Here is an 18,521-nt window from a genome sequence, read left to right as displayed (position 1 = left end):
ATTGGATATACCCGTGAGCCTTATAGCATATAATGGGTACTAATCTCGTTCCGCAGAAGGCAAGCGAAACTTTAAAGTTTAGTTCATTTTTTGGCACTGGGCGGAGCGGTTCACACTAATAAGTCATAAGTCATTAGTATGCATAATTTTCAACTGACATTCGTTTGCCTGGCACTGTTCACTTTTAGCAGTTCCTTTGGATACCATTCTGAACCTGCTCCTCACACAAATCCGAAACATGTACGTAATTTTTTAAAATCAATAACTTTCAATACTCATGACAAAGGGTCAAATTGCACATGCAAATGATATACAAATGTGTATAAATATTACAGTTCTAAAAGTATTTTATTAAAATTTTATTTTAAAAACCAAGAATAATCATAATTTTTTTTAGGATCATCTTCTTCGGAGCACCCGTCCATCTCCAACTACTACAATGACAACAGATTCAACCTCAACTAGCTTAATGACAACAGATTCAACCCCAAGTGAGACGCAATCTACTTCGGATACATCTACTGAAGAAAGTACAGAGACTTCAGACTTCACCGAAAGTTCAACAGGGAACTTTTCCACGACAACAGAAATTTCAAAGGACAATGAGACTCCAAATCGAAAAACTTTAATATTCTGTATTTTTGGCACTGCAATATCCTTGGTTATTTTAGTAGCTCTAATATACTGCATTCGACGCCATCATGGTTCATATTCTGTGAAAGAGCAATGCAAGCCCTTTGAAAGTACTGTATATTTTAATAATATTAATAAATAATATTATCTAACTAAAAGGATTTAAATCATAACTTTCAAACAAATTTGTATAGATTTATATAATTTTTGACACGAGTCTTCAAATACTAGAAATAAACATGACTCATTTTTTTCCGGCAAGTGCTTCAAATGTTTTATTTCAAATTGTACCGGATAAGAGAGAATTGAAAAACAAAAACATTTGTTCCTTTTAAGCGATACGGAACCAAACAATCTCAGCTATTCGACATGTTTTCAATGCGATATTATCTAGCCATTTAAATTTATTTTGTAAGATAAGGGGTATAGCTTTTGGATAAAGCGTAACACAATCTCGGTTTTGGTTTTCATACCGACCAAGCCCAGGGTATTTCGAATTAAAAATCAATTCTTTAGTAAAAATGTCTATACTGGAACGCACATGGTTGATTGCTCATGGTAGGTGTATCCCGGATCGCATAGACATCGGTTTCGGCTGACACACACGCCATTGTTGCACTTCCTGCACCGAATAAAGATTGCCATTAGTCTGGTATTCCCAGCACGAAGTTTGCAGCTTACTGATAGCAATCGGCCTGGCAGACGCCATCCCTCAGATTGTAACCAGGTGCGCAGTCGCACTGGTTGTTGTCCTTGCAGAGTCCGCCGATTCCACAGTCCGGCTCGCAGACGGGCTGGCATCCGTCGTCGGTCAGCTGATAGCCCTTGGAGCAGCCACAGACCTCCGGTTCGGTGCAGTTGTGCCGCGGACTGTTGCCACAGCCACTGCTGCAGATCGGGCGGCAGAAGCGTCGCGTCTCGTCCAGCTTGTAGCCCGGATCACACTGGCAGCTGCCGTCCAAATAGCACTGACCATTTTGGCAGCCCAGCGGGCAGGCAAACACACAGTCACCGTTGTCGTTACGCACAAAGCCATCATAGCACTCGCACTCCCCCGGAATCTTGCAGCTTCCGTTCTGGCAGCCACATTGCGCCCGGCACACGGTCACGCCCATCAGTCGACTGGCCGAGTATCCGGTGCAGCAGACCTCGATCAGGGACAGCCGGTTGGCCTGGTCCGTCTGGATGACACTGGGGTATGGGTACTTTTCCACCGTATCGGGGCTGCTCGAATGTTGGAAACAAAGATATTATAATTTAGTTCACTACATTTCTTAAAATGTCCAGTCTATGATTATGGCAATTCAAAGTTTTACTCTAGGAGTATAGATAAGGATTGCGATACTGTGTTCCCAGGGGAAAGCTTATATGTATATATATTCCGGATTATCAAAAATATATTCTTCTATTTATTTAAAAAAAAATAAATAAATAAATATATACTTCAACGTTATTTTCAGTGTATCTGACATACTTACGGCACCCAAATGCGGCATTTGTGTTGCCCCCTATCGGATTGCGTTTCGTGTGATCGAATGAGATACTCTCGTCGTTTCGGCTGCATCTCCACATTTCTAGGATCTTGAAAGTTGGCTGGTCCAGGTCGATTATAAGACAACTGTCTGTTTTCCATGTATCCGCGGCCATATGTTCCCACTCCTGGATCCTGGAGCACAGGCCTTCTGTTGTACCGATCCGCATAGCTTGGCACATTTGTGTAAATACTGGGCAGACACACCATCAGGTGGAAAACACTTAGACGAATGCCCAAGTCTCGGAACCACATCTTGAGTACGCGCACTGCTTGTTTCTATTTTTTAGATGTTCACAAATGGCCAGCTAAAATTCTACTAATTTTTTTCGCCACTGAAACAGAATTAATTTTTTTTGTCTTATCAGAAAAGCAGCTATATTCGATGCATAGGCTAAGATGAGAGGAATTTGGTTCAGTTTGTTTATGAGAGGATTGAATACATGTAAGTCAAAATCCTTAAGTGTTGCGACTTGTTTATACCTCAGATGGATAATTTTCTAAATATTTTTTTCGAACTTTATTTTGAACTAGCCGAAAGCATATTTATGCACTCTAGCACTTCTTGAAATGAACTAAATGTGTAAATGTGCTTATTTGCATACCCAAAATATAATTTTGGTTTCTTAAAAATTTTATTTGTATCCCATCACTATTTACCCGGGAAATTACAATTAATAATGAAAGAACATAAAACTTAAGACGTTCTTACTTGACATACATTGGCATTGCGAGCCCTGGATCTCCGCCTCCAGATTCGAATTAAGCGCTGAAGCCCTCTTATCATTGCCTCCGGCTGTGATTAGAGGCTGGCCCAACAGCGTCGTCTCCGGAGCAGTAAACAATCGCGACTTGAGCGTTTCGGTAGCGCGCCACAAAGAAATCCGCGCCCAGCACTGAGATGTCGCCACTACTGCGATCTCTGTGCCTCCACTCGGTGCTCCTGGTCCTGTTCCTCTGCGTGCTGCAGGCCCTGGAGCTGCAACTTCATGAGCAGCAGCTGCAGCAGCAAAAGGACGAGCAGTTGCGCCTGCGCGCGGAACAGCGCCAGCGGGAACTGCTGCGTGAGCACGAGGCTCTCCAGCGACGCCTCTCGTCCTCGACCACCACACGGAAACCCTATATAATACCCAACGGATTGTCGCTGCCCCGGAGAGGGGAACATCCGGACAAGTGCTACCGGGAAGTGCCGTAAGTGGATGACACTCTAAGCCCATTAACACTTTGGGATTTATCGTATGGTTTAAAACTTTTAATTTTACTAATATATCTGAAAACCACACAAACATTGTATACACCATCCAATCTCCAGGGCCGTATTCTTCCAGTACGACAAGGAGGTGAAGATTGTGGGCAACAGCTCCCTGAATAGATACATGAACGTGATAGAGGTTTGCTGCAAGGGCTGGCGGCGCTATGAATATGACTGGAGCCAGTGCGTCCCGGATTGCGGGGAGCGCTGCCAGGAGAACGGGTTCTGTGTGGCAGGCGGCAAGTGCGTGTGCTTCACGGACTTTGTGCTCAACTACCGTAACAATTGTGTGCCCACCTGTCCGCTGGGCTGTCCGCATGGTCGCTGTTACCTGAACGGCACCTGCCTGTGCGATAAGGGATACGAGCTGGACGGATCGCGCAAATTCTGCCAGCCGCAGTGCAATGCCACCTGTGGCCACAACGAGGTCTGCTTGGAGCCGGGCAAGTGCTCCTGCGCCGAGGGATATGCCCGAGGACTGAGGGAGTCCGCCGCCCTGGGATGCCAACCCATCTGTATTCCGGACTGCGGATACGGTCACTGCGTGCGGCCCAACGAATGCGAGTGCTTCCCCGGGTTCCAGAAACGCCAGAACGGCATCTCCTGCGAAGGCGAGTGCTATAAGTGAGTGTTAGCACTAGACGCCTCTCCTTTAATATTTAATAATTTAATAAAATTCTTTTAGGACCTGCGAGAATGGCTTCTGTGCGAACGTAACGACGTGCGTGTGTCAGAACGGATATCGGTACGATCAGAATACGACGACCTGTCTGCCGGATTGCGGGGACAACTGCGATAATGGGGTGTGCATTTCGCCGGGCAACTGCCGCTGCTTCAAGGGCTACGTCCGGAATCGGGAGCGATGCGAGGCTGTCTGCGTGGGTGGATGTGGCTTCTACGGCAAGTGCATCGCACCGAATGTGTGCGGATGCGCCATTGTCCCGGGTCCGGAACGCACCTACCAGCGATGCGAGTATGGATTGTGCAACGCCATGGGAAGATGCCGCTGCCAGGTGGGCATGACGCGATTCATCGATCGGTGCATGTCGCCGGATACGGTCACCACATACGCCTCCATGAATCCCGTCAAGGTGAACGCATCGCTCATCCAGGAGTTTAATCTGCTGCTGGGCAGGCACTTCAACTTGACCACACTCAGCGATATGTGGTGGTTGTGAGATCGGAGCTCTCACTTTTCCAGCGTCACAGAGCAGTCTCTAATAAATACTCATGCATTTCCCAAGACGTTGTGGTCTTATCAGGGGTGTCTAAAATATATTGTGGCTTCATCTCTTGGGATTTCACTTTTATGAAGCAAGTCTAGCTTAAATTGTAAAAATATGTCGAAGATTTTGTACCCTCTCGAAAGCGGTTCCGTTTGAATAGGTATTTAGGATTTGGTATATCACTTATTTTCTGCATAGTCAACATACCCCACGAATACCGCGTACCGAACACATAATTATCTTCCTAGGAATGTAGAACATTTCTATCTCCGCACACTTAAATGCCGCGCTTGACACAGACGACAATTTAGTAGCTCTGAGACACTGGCGAGCATTGCGCTAGCATTTTGATACGACCTCGCTTTCAGCTGAATCCGAGCGAAATGCACTTGACATCCACGCTGATTGGGCTCCTTATCTGCGGCCTGGGGATCGAGCTGCCCACGCGCACTGCCGCACAATTCTGGACCCGGCTGGATCCTGTCACGCAGTGGCGGAAAGAGGCTCTAGCCGAGAGGGGATCCGGAATCTGTTACAGGACGCTCACGTAGGTAAACCACTTCGCTTGAATGACCAAATTTCAAGATCTATTCCCACTCAGCGTGGAAACCATCAATCCCAACTCCAGAAGTCGTCAGATCTCCTATTGCTGCGATGGTTATGTGAATAAGGGAACAAGCCAGAACCTGAAGTGCGAGCCCATTTGCTCGGAGGACTGCTCCAATGGATTGTGTCTGGCGCCCGAGGAGTGCGAGTGTGCTCCGGGTTACTATAGGTGTAACAAAAGGTGTCGTTTTGTCTTGGATTAACAAAAATAAATAATATCAATTACAATATTCTCTGATTTGCTATTTTATAATTCATTTATTAATACCTCTACTATTTGAAATACTATTAATCAGTTTTGTACGACCATTCGTGTGGGTATCATGATTACTTGGCATAGAAAAGTTGAATTCTCTTTTGGAAAGGCTTTATAAGTTTTATAGGTTAATCATTATTATGTTCTGTGACTTTGAATCTGAAATAATCTCTATACCTGAAGTCATCGTTATACTCAAACTTTTCTTGGAATTACCCAAAAGCAATGAGATTTGTTCACGACTCGCAATTTATGGCAGTGATCAATTTGCTTTGCCCGAAGCTGCTGAGAGCAAACCTTCGCTCCGTTTGCCACATTGATGGGTCCATTGGCGAGGTGCTGATTAGAAGGGGGACAAGAGGTCGCCGGAGGCGATTGGCGGCTGAGAGATCCGGAGCTTCGCATCGGGAGCCGATTAGTCGATGTGCAACTACAGCCGCCAGCGGACGTGGACGTGGGCGCATAATCAATTTCCATACGTACGAAATCCGTAATCAAGTGACATCACCATGAGGTCATCATCGTGCCAGCTGGTGACTCTGGGCGTTCTGCTGGCCATCTGTTCCCTTGGTCAGGGACAATTCAAGACTGCAGGTATCAAGACACGCCAGCCGCCATCGGGAAACCTCCAGCTTGCCGGCAATAGCAGTCAGTCAGGATGGAGCAGCTACAACCAGAGCAGCTACGGTTGGAGCACTCAAAACCAGAGCAACTACGCCTGGAACCAGCAGAACCATGTGGGCCAGGGATCCGCTGGATTTGTGCGCGCAGAGACCTTTCAACCGGTCACATTGCCACCCCTTTATGGACACTACGTGCAGCCGGTGACTCCGCCCGCCCATCGTGCCCAGGTCCTGGATGAAACGGCCCTGTTCATCAACAAAACCCGATCTGCCATGGCCAGTGGTGTGTGCTACAAGGAAGTTCCGTAAGTGCTGGGGAATTCTGGAAAAAAATAATCCCAATCGAGAGGAAAACACTTTTATAATTCCACTTAAAGCTATCGCCCAATTCGGAAGGCATTCGAAAACAAGGCAAACCATAAAAATAGTGAACTAACGACCTCAACTTCCTCCGCTGGCCTGATAATTAAAATGCGCCTTGATTTCACGAGTATATGTGTGCCAAGCTAATAATATGAATGAATTTAATATGCAACGAGCGGAAAGTCAGTAGATAAGCGCAAAGTTTTTAAATTTAGTTGAATTAACTAGTTTAAATTGCATTCTCTTGGACAATATGCAGCTTAAAACTTACTTTATTTAACTAAACCTAACTATTCACTTGTTTACATCCAGAACCGCGTCGCTCCTCCGCAATTCGCGGGATCAGTTCGTTGGCAATGGCACCACTCCGGACATGAGTCGCATCCAAGTCTGCTGCGATGGCTATGAGCGAAATCCGCACATCTACCGCCGCTGTGAACCGATCTGCGCGGATGACTGCCGGAATGGAATCTGTACGGCTCCGAACACCTGTGTCTGCATTCCCGGCCACGTTCGCACCGCCGAGGGCAAGTGCATCTCCACCTGTCCCCTGGGCTGCGGCAACGGAGTGTGCGACGAGCGGAATGAGTGCAAGTGTCGTGAGGGATACTCGCTGGAGCCGGAGACTCGTAAGTACTGCCAGCCGGAATGCAAGAACGGCTGCTCCTTTGGACGCTGTGTGGCGCCCAATAAGTGCGCCTGCCTTGACGGATACCGCCTGGCCGCCGACGGATCCTGCGAACCAGTGTGCGACAGTTGCGAGAATGGCAAGTGCACGGCTCCAGGACACTGCAACTGCAACGCAGGCTACCTGAAGCTCCAAGGACGCTGCGAACCTATTTGCTCCATGTAAGTGTGGCCCTTTAAGAAATCTCAAAGAAATCTGTTTGTGGTGTATAGTTTAGATAATTTAATTGTTTCACAATTTCAGACCCTGCAGGAACGGACGCTGCATTGGACCGGACATCTGTGAGTGCACTTCCGGTTTCGAGTGGGACCGGAAGTCGGCCGAGTGTCTGCCAAAGTGCGACCTTCCCTGCCTGAACGGCGTCTGTGTGGGCAACAACCAGTGCGAGTGCAAGACCGGATATGTGAGGGACGAGCACCAGCGGAACATCTGCCAGCCCCACTGCCCGCAGGGATGCCAGAACGGTTACTGCAGTGCCCCCAACTTCTGCATCTGCAGGCCGGGATTCATCAAGAGCGGCATTAAGGGACGCCAGACCTGCCAGGCCGTTTAAGTTCACCTTACAAGATTTATTGTTGCACCTTAGATCAGAAACTAAATAGACGCCCGATCAGGGCATTAAACTCGTAAGCAAGCTGGCGATTGAAGTGCTTTCTCTTTTCGCTGGTGTTAAGATGCTGGCTGAGGCGGTCTGCCTTCAAACAGCGATCGATGAAGTGGGTTTCCCCCGGTGGGCAACTGCAGTGCTCCACATCGTCGCAGCTTCCGTTCCGGCAATGCTGTTGACCCTCACCACAGCCGCAGATTTCGGGAGCCACACACCGACCGTATTTGCCGCAGGATCTGGGAAATAAGCGGAACGTCATGAAGATGAACACAGTTTTTGCTCTGGGTAACAGACCTCTCACACTTGGGCCTACAGTCGGCACCTTGGACCTCGTATCCTCGGAAGCAGCGACACACTCCGGGCGCAATGCACATCCCATTTCCTTGGCCACAGTTGTCGCTGCACTCCGGCAAACAGCTGGTGGTGTTCACATCGTAGCGATACCCTTCTCGGCAGTGACACTTGTACCGCGACTCACAGAGCCCATTCTCGCAGTTCCTGGAAGCGTTTTCAAATGGCTTAAATTGGTGGACAAGTTTAAGATACATTAGACTAGATATATCTAAACACTTACAGGTAGCACTCAGCTTCGCATACATTCCGGTTGGGCCGTTTAATGAACCCGGCAAAGCACTCGCACTGGTTGGGCGCCACGCACTTGCCAAATCCGCAGTCCGGAGCACAAACCGGTTGGCATCCCAAGTCCGGCGTTCTTCGGTAGCCTGGGGAGCAGTCGCACTGGCCGGGCGCCACACACTCCTCATGGGTGCCACATTGCTGCGAGCACTTCGGCCGGCAGAACTGGCGGCTCTCCTGATCCAGGACAAAGTCCTGGTGGCAGGCACAGGTTCCGTTTAGATAACACCTCCCATGCTGACAAGCAATCGGACAGGTGTGGATACAGGCACCATGTTCGTTACGGACAAACTCTGCGAAGCACTCGCAAACGCCCGGACTGCGACAGAAGCCATTACGGCAGTTGTCCGGCGAAGATGCGGAGCAGTCCGGCACACATTCATGGGCATACGGATCGCGACGGTAGCCCATGCAACAGACCTCTATGCGATGAAAGTAGATCGTGGACCCATTACCACGCACCGGGGAATCCCGCTCGGTTTGAAAAAACACAGATCTGTAATCATCAAATCGCAATAATCAAAGGGCGCTTGCAATCAATTCTTCCAGCATGTGCTCAAATGAATATAAATAAATATTTTTATTAATGAACGCATGTTTGGCATTAAGCTTTCTTAACTCACGGCACCTCTCGATGGCACAGATGTTGCTGGCGCTCGCGAGTTTGACTTAGGGACTCAAAGTCGCCGTACTCCGAATTTTCTATGTCCCCGTAAAGCTCCGTGGAAGCCGTGGAATCGGTCTTAATCTGGACAGGAAATGCCACCAGCGTCAGTAGAGCGGTAAACACGGCCAACGGTCCACTAAAGTGCATCCCGTCTTGGTGTTCTGAGCTTCGATGTCGAGTAGCGAATGAACAGGCAGCCCAGGGGTTTGAATCTACTCAAAAGACCTTATCAGCATCAACTCTCAGTCTCGAAACGAAAACATTCAGAGAAAAATGAAAACATTAAACTGCCCTTTTCAAGCAGCATATATGTATAGTTGTATTAAACGATTTTATTAAATAATAGTCTTTAAATTACAAAATGTGGCTACATGGTTTTATTCTAATAATTATTTTATGAATCAGCTTTTGGATAAATATAATATGTTTTATAATACAATATTGTTATGATAGCTCTTTATTTATTTTTTCATGAACTCATATTAATTAATGTGGTCTATTTAACTATAAATATAATAAGTTTTGCAACTTTTGGAGTCAGAACATTTTATTTTTAAAACTATTGGTACATACTTTTAAAAATTTTAAATGTTACAACTATGCGGAAAAATGCCCATGCCACAAATGTAGACCTTAACGTCTACAAAATAGGATTTATGGATATAAAAGTGTTATATCTTACCCCTAAATAATGCAGAAACCTTTAACCATGCAAATCACCTCGGAAAAGTGAGTTTTACCACCTTAGTAATCACAAACCCCACTAATGCAATCGCCACTCCAATTATAATATTCTTATATGATATATGAATTAATTTTTTAAAAATATTTAATTCCATAAATAAAGTAATGACAATTTGTTATAATATTTCGCGGGCAGCTTAAAATAATTATGTAATCATAAAAGTAAGCTCACTTAACATTTGGTACATTCATTTATTATTAATCTAAATATGTTATAAAAATAAGTATAGTTGTGAAAACTCGCAGACTTTAAATGTGACTTTTGGTACATATTATTGGATGAATATGGTTAAAGATTACCTGGTGTATGTTGGAAGGGCACATTTCAAGTTAAAATTAAAACAGATTTGTACAATATTCAAAAGTTACCAAAGGCCTGACACATTTTCATATGCTGCGAAAAATCCTTTGTGTGAGCAATACAATTTACAGGTGGGCAACTCTTTTGGCTGTGATTTGGGCAGGAACCTGCAAGAAGTTGGAGTTCTGTGGCGGAATTATCAAGTGGGTGACATGATGCGACCGCTGATGTGGATGAACACTTCCATTGGAGAACTGGTCGTTGACGGGCATGATCTGTGGTCGTGCCGGCAAAAACTGGGAGGCGGTGGTTGAGTGCTGAACATGCTGATGGCTCCGTGGGTGGTGCTGCTGATGGTGGTGCTGTTGGTGGTAGCGGATCTCGTCGTACAGGTGCGAGTCCAGGCTTCCCTTTCGAGACTTGGGCGAAACCACCGAGTAGAGTGACTCCTTCCTGGCATAGGCGTAGGGTGGGGTTTTAATTGAGGAGTTGTTGCTGGGACTGTCATATACCTCTGGTTGTGCTGTGGAAAAATATTATTTCTTTTAATTATAATATTTAAATATTTAAGTGCATTCAATATTCAAGGCAGGTGTATTATACTTTAAGCTTCAAAAAAAAATGAATATAAATTATATAAACTTTGTATACATATGTATGTGGCTAGCTATTTTAAGGTCAGCAGAGACACTTACATACCCTCGTTTGATTGGGGCGTGAGAGCAAAGACCACGGGCGGTTCAGGCAGTGGTTCGTGGAAGTTTTTTCCCAGGGCCGCGGCTTCGGTAAGAACCACCTCCGGATTTGCTGGCAGCGTGGTCACCGTTCCGTTGGCATTGTATACGGCGGAGTTTTTGTGGTGATACCTCCGGTACACGTACAGTGAACCCACCGCAATGGCGACCAGCAGGAGGAGCATTATGCTGACCAGTGTGATCACCAAGCCGGACTGATGATCAGCTGTCCCCGTGTTGGCCTCACCTCCAACGAATCCGGCCAGATGCTCCTGTGGCGAGGTGATGCCATTGGTGATGACGTGGATTACCTCCGGAGTGGGAACACCGGCGGCTGCAGCCGTATGGAGATTCTCTAGCAGGTCACTGCTCGATTGGTGGACTATGATCTTCGGCGAGTGTTGGGCATTTTCATTGCTGGCCGGTTGCTTAATTACAATGACCTCCGGCAGGGGAACGGGCGTGGTGGGACGCGGTATAATGCCCATCTTCTCCAGCGTGGAGTTCACAGTCTCCACGATGACGTGGCTCACATTAAGTTGTAGAGGTTGATCCTGCTGGATGCACGCACCCGTTTGTGGATTGCAAGGCTTCTCATCGCAGTCGCAGGCCTTGCGGCACATGATGCCGTATGTTCCCTGAGGACAGGGCAGCTCGCAACTACAAGGAATTAAGTGTTTACAATATTGATCATTTTGGAAGTTAAGTTTTAGGGGAATAAATACTTACAATTGTCCCGTCCAACCGGCAAGGCAGTGACAAAGTCCCGATTTATTGTCGCAGGCTGCTCCATTTTGACATTGGCATGGATTCTTGCAGTCCAGTCCCCAGCGATCGTGATCACATCCTACCAAAAGTTCATTAAACCAGAAAGTTTATAAGAAATTTCCATATACTCACGCTGTGTGCAATGCTTGCCAATATAGCCCTCCTCGCAGCTGCAAATATCAGGCATTACGCAACTGCCACGCCCACAACCGCCCCTGCAAATGGGCTTGCATGTGGCTTGACTATCCGACAGATTTCCCTCGTATCCTTGGCAGCAGAAGCGAACTGTTCGCGTTTTGTTCAATTTCTTAAATAATTTTTGGATACAATGTCCCATTAGTAATATGAGCTACCACCAAAAATTATAAAAAATTGTTAAAACAATGTCATAGCAATTAGCTTTGAAGTGATCATAACTAAAACAAAGCCGAAAAGTATGCCCCATAAACTTAACAAAACTTTATGGGCTCCGGACCGGATTGCTAGGAAATCTCAGAGCTGCCATAAAATCTCTTTGATCTACGACTCTGAATAGGGCATCATCGCAGCAGTCCATTAATTGGATAAACTTGTAGTGGACACTCCTCTCCATCAGCCATGTCAACGCCTCGGTGTCACTTGCCCCTGTGGCCAGTGGACTTTGGCCCGGCTCTCGACAGTTACAGAATTAAGATGGAGATTATTGTAAGTCGTCATTCCGCCCCCAAAGAAGAACACGCATCACATCACCCTTGAAACCCCTTGAGTTGCCAATTTAATTGGATAACTGAATTCCGGGCGAGCTTCTCACACTCATTCCGGTTCCAGATTCACTCCCAGTCCACATTTTCCGATTCACGCATTGTTCGCAGTCGAGTTGATGGATTCGTATCTGAATGCGGCCTGTGTATCTGTGTCTGCCTGCATATGTGTCCCCCACAAATGAATAAGGCGGAAATTTTAATATAAACAGTGAAATTCGATTCGAGTTTGGTCTTCTGATTCATTGTGTCTGCATAATTACGGTTGGCTTTTCAAATGTTTGTCACAAATAGTAATTGAATACAAGTTGAGCAATTTGTTCATTTCGTACTCCAATAACCGCATGGCCACCCTACACTACACCCCTTCCCAGTGGAAATGTGGTTGCCCATCAATCACAGCTGTAATCACATCTTTCCTTTGGAAAGCTATCGACAATCGTGCGCCACTTTGCTGGCTCAAGTTACAGCCAGTCCAGAGATCGAATCTATTTTTCCACTTACACTCGAACTTCTTAAGGCGTACACCTCGATGTTAATTAATTAAATTAAATTGGCAAATTAGTGGCTACATTTTCTAACCAAACTCGGAGTGTTGGCCAAGCAGGCGTTGACCAAAATCGCCAGGAATGACAGGGTTAAAAAATTGTTGCGTCAATCGGAGAAAAATGGTTTTTGGGGTGCTGGCCATTAAGGCGATTCTCTTCAAACACCTGAAGAGCTCCAATTAAAATAATTATGAAATTAATTCGAGCCAAGCGCGAGCGATCTCGAATCTCACAAATCATTAGACACGAAACCGAGGTAAGAAAAAATAAACTAAGCCAAAACTGGCTGCTTCTTGTCATGGCTTGCAACTCGGCTTAGTGATGCAATCGAAAGTGTGTCAACAGCTTTGGCATCAAGTCACCGCACACAAGTGGAGCTCTTAATGCCCAATTGCAGATCGGTCCGCCTGGCGATCCAGCCCGGCCATAAGTGCTGGATTTTCCGCTTTTCATTTGCACTTTCCATCACTGACACCATGACATAATTATTTTGCCAACCCCCTCGTATCCGCCCGCGGTATCCACCGAAAAAGTGCGCAAAGTAAATAAATGAATAGAAAACATAAAATAAACCAGCCGAGCCTGATTAGACCCCTCGGATCGAGCAACTGCAACCGGATTCTGGCCATGCTTGGTCAACACTTGGCCGCCGCCGTTGTTTTCCTCGCTTTTCCCACTGCGCAGCTGAAAATGGCCAGGCGGTGGTTTTTGTGGATTTAATAGTTTGTTTGTCTGCTCCAAACAATTGCCTAAAATTAATAACTATTGATTGACGCTAATGGGGAATCAGTTATCATCATTTATCACAAAAGCATTCGCAAAATTGTGATGTAAGCGAGCTGGTTCTTTTATTTTAAAGATGTAATAAATGATCATTTAAATAAACATTAATAATCGACGATGTTTGGTTTTTGCTTTAAAATTTCTAAATATTTGTTGCATAATAATAATTAAATCAGCAATTACTTTGAAAACTAAATTTTGCGAGATTTTCCTAACGTCGATAGTAACCACTTTATACATAATGCGCATACGCCACATGTGCCCAGTAGTTAAAGAAGTTTGGCAGCCAAGGACGCACGTGGCACCTCAGATGCTACAGGTCAAAACCGGTCGCTTGCATCTTGACCAAGTAAAGTGCAACGTCAGCTCCTGCAGTAAAGCACAGCTGCCGCTAAAGCCAATCCATGGGGCTTCCGTTCTCCATACGAGAAGGACAGGAAACCCCGTTTAGATTGGCCAGAATTGCGCAATGCATCTGGTGGCGGACAGAACCCATATAGCGAGCGATATATATGAGAAATGTAATCAAAGTCGGCCATCGAATCGGGGCAATTTATGGATATCGTGGCGAGCGGCTTCCTGGTTGGGCAAATCGAAATCGAAATCAGGTTTGTGGCGCAGGCTCCCCGGGATGGTGGAAAAAGTGGCCACGGCGAAGGTGTTGCCACTGGCTGGGATCGCGGTGACGCAAGAGATGCCCGCAAAGGCAGAGCCGGCAGTGGAACACCTGCGTCCATTTGGATACTTGGCCAGTTGCCAGGCTCCCTGATCCGGAGGCAAAAGCAGTTCACTACTCACTCACCTGGACCCTCATCACCTCGCGCATTTCCGTCTTGAAGGTGGCGCACCGCGGCGGGATCTCCATGCACCAACTGGAGGTCCGCACACGCACCGGCTGCATCTCCGGCACCTGAACATGCTCCACATATGGCTCCTCGCGGATGCAGATGTTCCCGGGTCCCTGGATGGAGGGCAAGGCCACGGCCCCAGCTTCGATGTCTTTCACGTTTGTATTGATCTTCAGGGTGCTGTTTTGTCCTGATCCCAAAGGTAAAACAATTGCAAGCAGGAGGAAAAGCTTTACGAATAACTTTTCTCTTATCATATTTGTTGTTTTATTTTTCACTTCTTTTCACAGCTGAAATGCATTTACTTTCACTTTATTCCGCGATTACCATATCCATCAATGATTACTGATCTCTAATTCTTGTAATACTCCAAAAACCTTAATCACTTTTGCCCTACTCTGTTCACTAATTGTAGGACCTTGAACTTTTTACTATTCCGATCTAGTTCTGGTCCAAACGAGGATCTTATCCATTTACATCCATAAATTTAAACCGTTTGATGTGCGCTGCGTGTGCGTCTGGATCGCGAGTCTCGTGAAAACTGTTTCCCCGTTGGTGGCGATTCTGTTACTCACCCCGAATGTTCCTTCTCGAAATAAAGTAAACTACGGAAAGCAACAACACAATACAGTAGTCAGTGCAAATTGTCGTCGAGCCAATAAAGGCCGTCCGGGGTGGCGAGGGACTTGAGATCGGAGAGCGGAAGTACGCACTGCACACCCAATTCTACAATTCATGGTAATTCTACAAAGCGAAAGTGAAATGTAAAGCATGCCGGCGAGCAGCGAAGTCTCCACTGCAAGTGAATGAAACTCAACTCCCCAAAGCGATTACACCCCATTCCCACTAGCCCCGCGATTGCGGCGAGGGCGATGATTGCATTTAATTGAAATGTTGATCATGTCCTTAACATGCGGCTGTCATTGCGGGGCAAAAACCCGACTACGCCACTTGTTTTCGTAGTCGCTTTTGTTTTGATTTCGAATCGACTTGCGCTTTTCTTCAGCTCCAATTAAGCGATGATCCACAGCTGGGTATTTGGTGGCAAAACTGGGATTTACAAGATATGTTCAACCTTTAATTAAATCAATGATTATTTAGTATATTACATTGCTTTCCAATCTAAGATAATTGGAATTAATATGAAATTAAATTAATAATGAGATACGATAAACCTAAGCGTAACGGTAGTTAAATTTACATGGCAGTTAAATTTACGACTATGTTAAATAAGGCAACAAAACAATTACCAACAAACTATATCTTTGTTTAATGGTACTAACTAGACTACTTAATATTACAAGCGGATATAGCACCTGTCCACTTATTTGTTTATACAATAAAATCACTTTCAATTTGTTGTCAGCACTGGCAGATTTAAGCAAGCAATCGTGCTGTATTTGTGCTAAAAAGCAATAAAGTTTATACGATTTTGTAATTTTAATCAGGATTATACTTACTTATCTGGCTTGAACAGATTTAAATCGCTTTGCACATTCTTCGTATTGCCATCGAAATCGTCTCCATTTAAGTTGATTAGAAGTATGCGGCAAGTGAGCTGCACCACTCAAGTTACTTAGCTTAAGTGTCGTATTTCTTAGATAAACTTTAGAACAATGCCACCGAGATGACCGTGCAACGCCCCATAATATGCCCCAGCCACCCGTCCAACCCACTCAAGTGTTGATTGTCTTGTTTACACCGAAGTTGCTGCTGCTGCAATTTATTAAATCAAATTTATACACAACAAAAAACCAGTTGGCGACTCCATCAGAAACCGCAGACGGGGCAGCAGCTGCAGCGAAAACAAAAGCACAACTATGAAATTGCAGCACGTTTATTTATTTTATTTGATTAAATTGTAAGCAACAGCCATAGCAGCAACAACAAATCCACCAAATGAGTGAGCAATGTGCGTGCGACGCCGGAGTTCCAATGACCCGCATGGGTTGCACACACCATCCCACTCGGAGCTGCCCCAAATGCCCCCCATCCCACTCAGCTCTTCACCCATTTGGATACTGGTTTTGCAAGAGGGTATTCGAAAGAACATTGGTGCATGCCAGGATCAACGAAATCTTCTGGAATTTTCAAAAAATTAATGGGTTGAGAAGGTGTCCCAATCTCCTTCATCAATCATCTTTTCTTCTACAATTTCTTTAGTTGTATATATTAGCTCATCAAGCGGTATAACGCATTCGAGCAAAATCCGTAGTTTCATTTCGATTTGTTGCAATTTTTAGGGTGCAGTCAGAGCCAGTCGGGCAATTTGTCAGATTTGCTTTTTTTTTTTTTTTTTATTTAATTTTAGAATTGTGTGTGTGTATTTTTTGGCATTGATTCAAGTTCAACTTAGTTATAGGTGCGACTTGAATAAGCGGAAGTATTAAGTGGAACAACATTTTGTCTGACTGTTTTTTTTTACATATTCTTAGCGTTAGCATGTAAACGACAGAATTTCATAATAAACGTAGGCTGAAGTAAAGGTAAATCAGTATGATCAGTGGGTATAGGTATGGCGCTGACTTTTGTCCCGTCGCCCCATTGTAATATCCTCCAAAGACCTGCAAGCCAGCAGTTTCGATGCTCCTCTTGCAGTAGTCACCATCGTAGTTCCAGCCCACATACTCGTTCGTCCGCAGATTCTCCTGGCGCAGCCATTCCTCCAGTGGAGCGAAGTACTCACGCAGAGCGGTGCCATCCAAGCGACCTTCCCTCAGGGTTTCCTCAAGGACCTCTTGCCATGGCTGGGAGGCTCCCTTGGACATCAGGGTTCTGTGAGGAGAAATTAAAACCATTAAAGTATTTTAAGTTATTGATAAAACAAAACTAGTCAGAGGCACTCAGAGTATTCATTAGGTCACTTATAAGAAAATATACTATGATTTTTAAACATATAATATTTTTACCACAATAATTCAACTACTTCTTTCTATAAATATTAATTAGGGAAAAATATATAAATTTTCAAGGAAATAAATATAGAAATCAAAAAAGATTGATGGGGCATAACTGCTCATCTAGGTATTCATGATGATATGTGTTAATTTTATTAAACAAAATAACGTTTTAACTTAAATTAAGCTAAGCTAAAGAAGTTAAGCAACAACTCAATGTGAAAATAAAATGCTACTATTGAAAACGGCTATCGAACCAGTTATGAGTGATACATTTAGATTTTCTATATACTTTACTTACTTGAGTATATTTCCCGCTGCTGGCTGGCGGTAAATGTCGCATTGGTGGAGCGGCTTCCTAGGATCACCGGGCACATACTGGCCGGACTCGCGGCACAGGCCTCGATAGATCTGGAACTGCAGAACCGTGGAGAAAAAGTATCTGAAAGAGGACGGAAACGTGGCTTTAAAGATACATCGACTTAGAACGTTCGCGGTCACGCTTCTTGGCCGACTTAAACATTGTCAATTGTCTCGAGTGAGAGTGGCTATGTAAGACAGTTCGTGTACATGGTGTTGGCGGTTGTCAGTGGGATTCGGTTGGAGCTGCAGTTCAACTGCTGGCCACTCGTTCGCATTCTGGCTCAAGGTCGAGCTCCAGTTGAAGCCTTAAACTGAAGCAAGTCGCCGGCCAAAGTCGTTCTCTTGCAGTTTCGAAATCATGCAAAAGTCAAGTTTTGTGGTCTTGTAATTGCCAGTGCTTTATGCTCATTTAATCGCATTTATGTTTATGGCATTTTTATTGTATTGTTATGGCGACGGCTGCGCAATCGGGTAGCAATTATTCAAAAGATAAGTTCGAATTGGCTCCAACCGAAGCAGCTGGGTTTAGCTTTTTGAATTAAAATTTTAATTTTATAGGAACTAACTACTTTTTCGCAGAAACTATTTTTCTGCAGAGTCACTGTTCATTGATTTATAATAATTATGCAACATATTGGCGGATTTTTTGGGATTTTTTTAGCATACAAAACTAGTAAGACGTGGAGGGCCAAGAACAAGTTCAACTA

The 18,521-nt window shown here is 45.1% G+C and overlaps 8 protein-coding genes across 10 annotated transcripts in view; 4 read left to right on the top strand and 4 right to left on the bottom strand.

Moving 5' to 3' along the window:
* Nucleotides 1-59: 59 nt before the first annotated feature.
* On the top strand, nucleotides 60-894 carry LOC6611233. The gene is made up of 2 exons (XM_002035753.2): nucleotides 60-240; nucleotides 398-894. The coding sequence occupies exons 1-2, from the start codon at nucleotides 139-141 to the stop codon at nucleotides 773-775; spliced, it is 480 nt and encodes a 159-aa protein (XP_002035789.1). The 5' UTR covers nucleotides 60-138; the 3' UTR covers nucleotides 776-894.
* On the bottom strand, nucleotides 881-2,480 carry LOC6611232 (tenascin). The gene is made up of 3 exons (XM_002035752.2): nucleotides 2,112-2,480; nucleotides 1,315-1,857; nucleotides 881-1,255 (listed from the first exon to the last, which is right to left on the bottom strand). Exons 1-3 carry the CDS (start codon nucleotides 2,417-2,419, stop codon nucleotides 1,159-1,161), a joined length of 948 nt encoding a protein of 315 aa, XP_002035788.2. The 5' UTR covers nucleotides 2,420-2,480; the 3' UTR covers nucleotides 881-1,158.
* Nucleotides 2,481-3,010: 530 nt separating this feature from the next.
* Nucleotides 3,011-4,692, top strand: LOC6611231 (von Willebrand factor D and EGF domain-containing protein). The gene is made up of 3 exons (XM_002035751.2): nucleotides 3,011-3,355; nucleotides 3,477-4,040; nucleotides 4,102-4,692. The coding sequence occupies exons 1-3, from the start codon at nucleotides 3,066-3,068 to the stop codon at nucleotides 4,592-4,594; spliced, it is 1,347 nt and encodes a 448-aa protein (XP_002035787.1). The 5' UTR covers nucleotides 3,011-3,065; the 3' UTR covers nucleotides 4,595-4,692.
* A 253-nt stretch (nucleotides 4,693-4,945) lies between these two features.
* On the top strand, nucleotides 4,946-5,486 carry LOC6611230 (platelet endothelial aggregation receptor 1). Its single transcript, XM_002035750.2, has 2 exons — nucleotides 4,946-5,189; nucleotides 5,244-5,486. Exons 1-2 carry the CDS (start codon nucleotides 5,026-5,028, stop codon nucleotides 5,449-5,451), a joined length of 372 nt encoding a protein of 123 aa, XP_002035786.1. The 5' UTR covers nucleotides 4,946-5,025; the 3' UTR covers nucleotides 5,452-5,486.
* Nucleotides 5,487-5,923: 437 nt separating this feature from the next.
* On the top strand, nucleotides 5,924-7,808 carry LOC6611229 (von Willebrand factor D and EGF domain-containing protein). Its single transcript, XM_002035749.2, has 3 exons — nucleotides 5,924-6,432; nucleotides 6,803-7,339; nucleotides 7,422-7,808. The coding sequence occupies exons 1-3, from the start codon at nucleotides 6,014-6,016 to the stop codon at nucleotides 7,729-7,731; spliced, it is 1,266 nt and encodes a 421-aa protein (XP_002035785.1). The 5' UTR covers nucleotides 5,924-6,013; the 3' UTR covers nucleotides 7,732-7,808.
* On the bottom strand, nucleotides 7,727-9,256 carry LOC6611228 (von Willebrand factor D and EGF domain-containing protein). Of its 2 annotated transcripts, none has more exons than XM_002035748.2 (4): nucleotides 9,045-9,256; nucleotides 8,360-8,917; nucleotides 8,080-8,283; nucleotides 7,727-8,021 (listed from the first exon to the last, which is right to left on the bottom strand). In XM_002035748.2, the coding sequence occupies exons 1-4, from the start codon at nucleotides 9,233-9,235 to the stop codon at nucleotides 7,766-7,768; spliced, it is 1,209 nt and encodes a 402-aa protein (XP_002035784.1). In that variant the 5' UTR covers nucleotides 9,236-9,256; the 3' UTR covers nucleotides 7,727-7,765. The 2 variants fall into 2 exon arrangements, with proteins under 2 accessions (XP_002035784.1, XP_032569815.1); XM_032713924.1 differs by having other exon boundaries at nucleotides 9,050-9,133.
* Nucleotides 9,257-9,457: 201 nt separating this feature from the next.
* LOC6611227 lies at nucleotides 9,458-15,113 on the bottom strand. Of its 2 annotated transcripts, none has more exons than XM_002035747.2 (5): nucleotides 14,509-15,107; nucleotides 11,768-11,942; nucleotides 11,597-11,714; nucleotides 10,833-11,527; nucleotides 9,458-10,656 (listed from the first exon to the last, which is right to left on the bottom strand). In XM_002035747.2, exons 1-5 carry the CDS (start codon nucleotides 14,809-14,811, stop codon nucleotides 10,259-10,261), a joined length of 1,689 nt encoding a protein of 562 aa, XP_002035783.2. In that variant the 5' UTR covers nucleotides 14,812-15,107; the 3' UTR covers nucleotides 9,458-10,258. The 2 variants fall into 2 exon arrangements, with proteins under 2 accessions (XP_002035783.2, XP_032583359.1); XM_032727468.1 differs by having other exon boundaries at nucleotides 10,556-10,656; nucleotides 10,829-11,527; nucleotides 14,509-15,113.
* Nucleotides 15,114-16,854: 1,741 nt separating this feature from the next.
* The window catches only part of LOC6611222 (angiotensin-converting enzyme), a 41,069-nt gene continuing 39,402 nt past the window's right edge, over nucleotides 16,855-18,521 (bottom strand). The window contains exons 8-9 of the mRNA XM_002035742.2: nucleotides 17,753-17,893; nucleotides 16,855-17,329 (exon numbers count right to left, since the gene is read on the bottom strand). Coding sequence (XP_002035778.1) covers nucleotides 17,014-17,329; nucleotides 17,753-17,893 — 457 coding nt within the window. The 3' untranslated portion in view covers nucleotides 16,855-17,013. The remainder of the gene's footprint in view (nucleotides 17,330-17,752; nucleotides 17,894-18,521) is intronic.

Source organism: Drosophila sechellia, chromosome 2L, assembly GCF_004382195.2.
Source record: "Drosophila sechellia strain sech25 chromosome 2L, ASM438219v1, whole genome shotgun sequence".
Classification (NCBI taxonomy): domain Eukaryota; kingdom Metazoa; phylum Arthropoda; class Insecta; order Diptera; family Drosophilidae; genus Drosophila; species Drosophila sechellia.
Note: the sequence above shows the minus strand (reverse complement) of the source record. Positions and strands in the feature narration are given on the sequence as shown.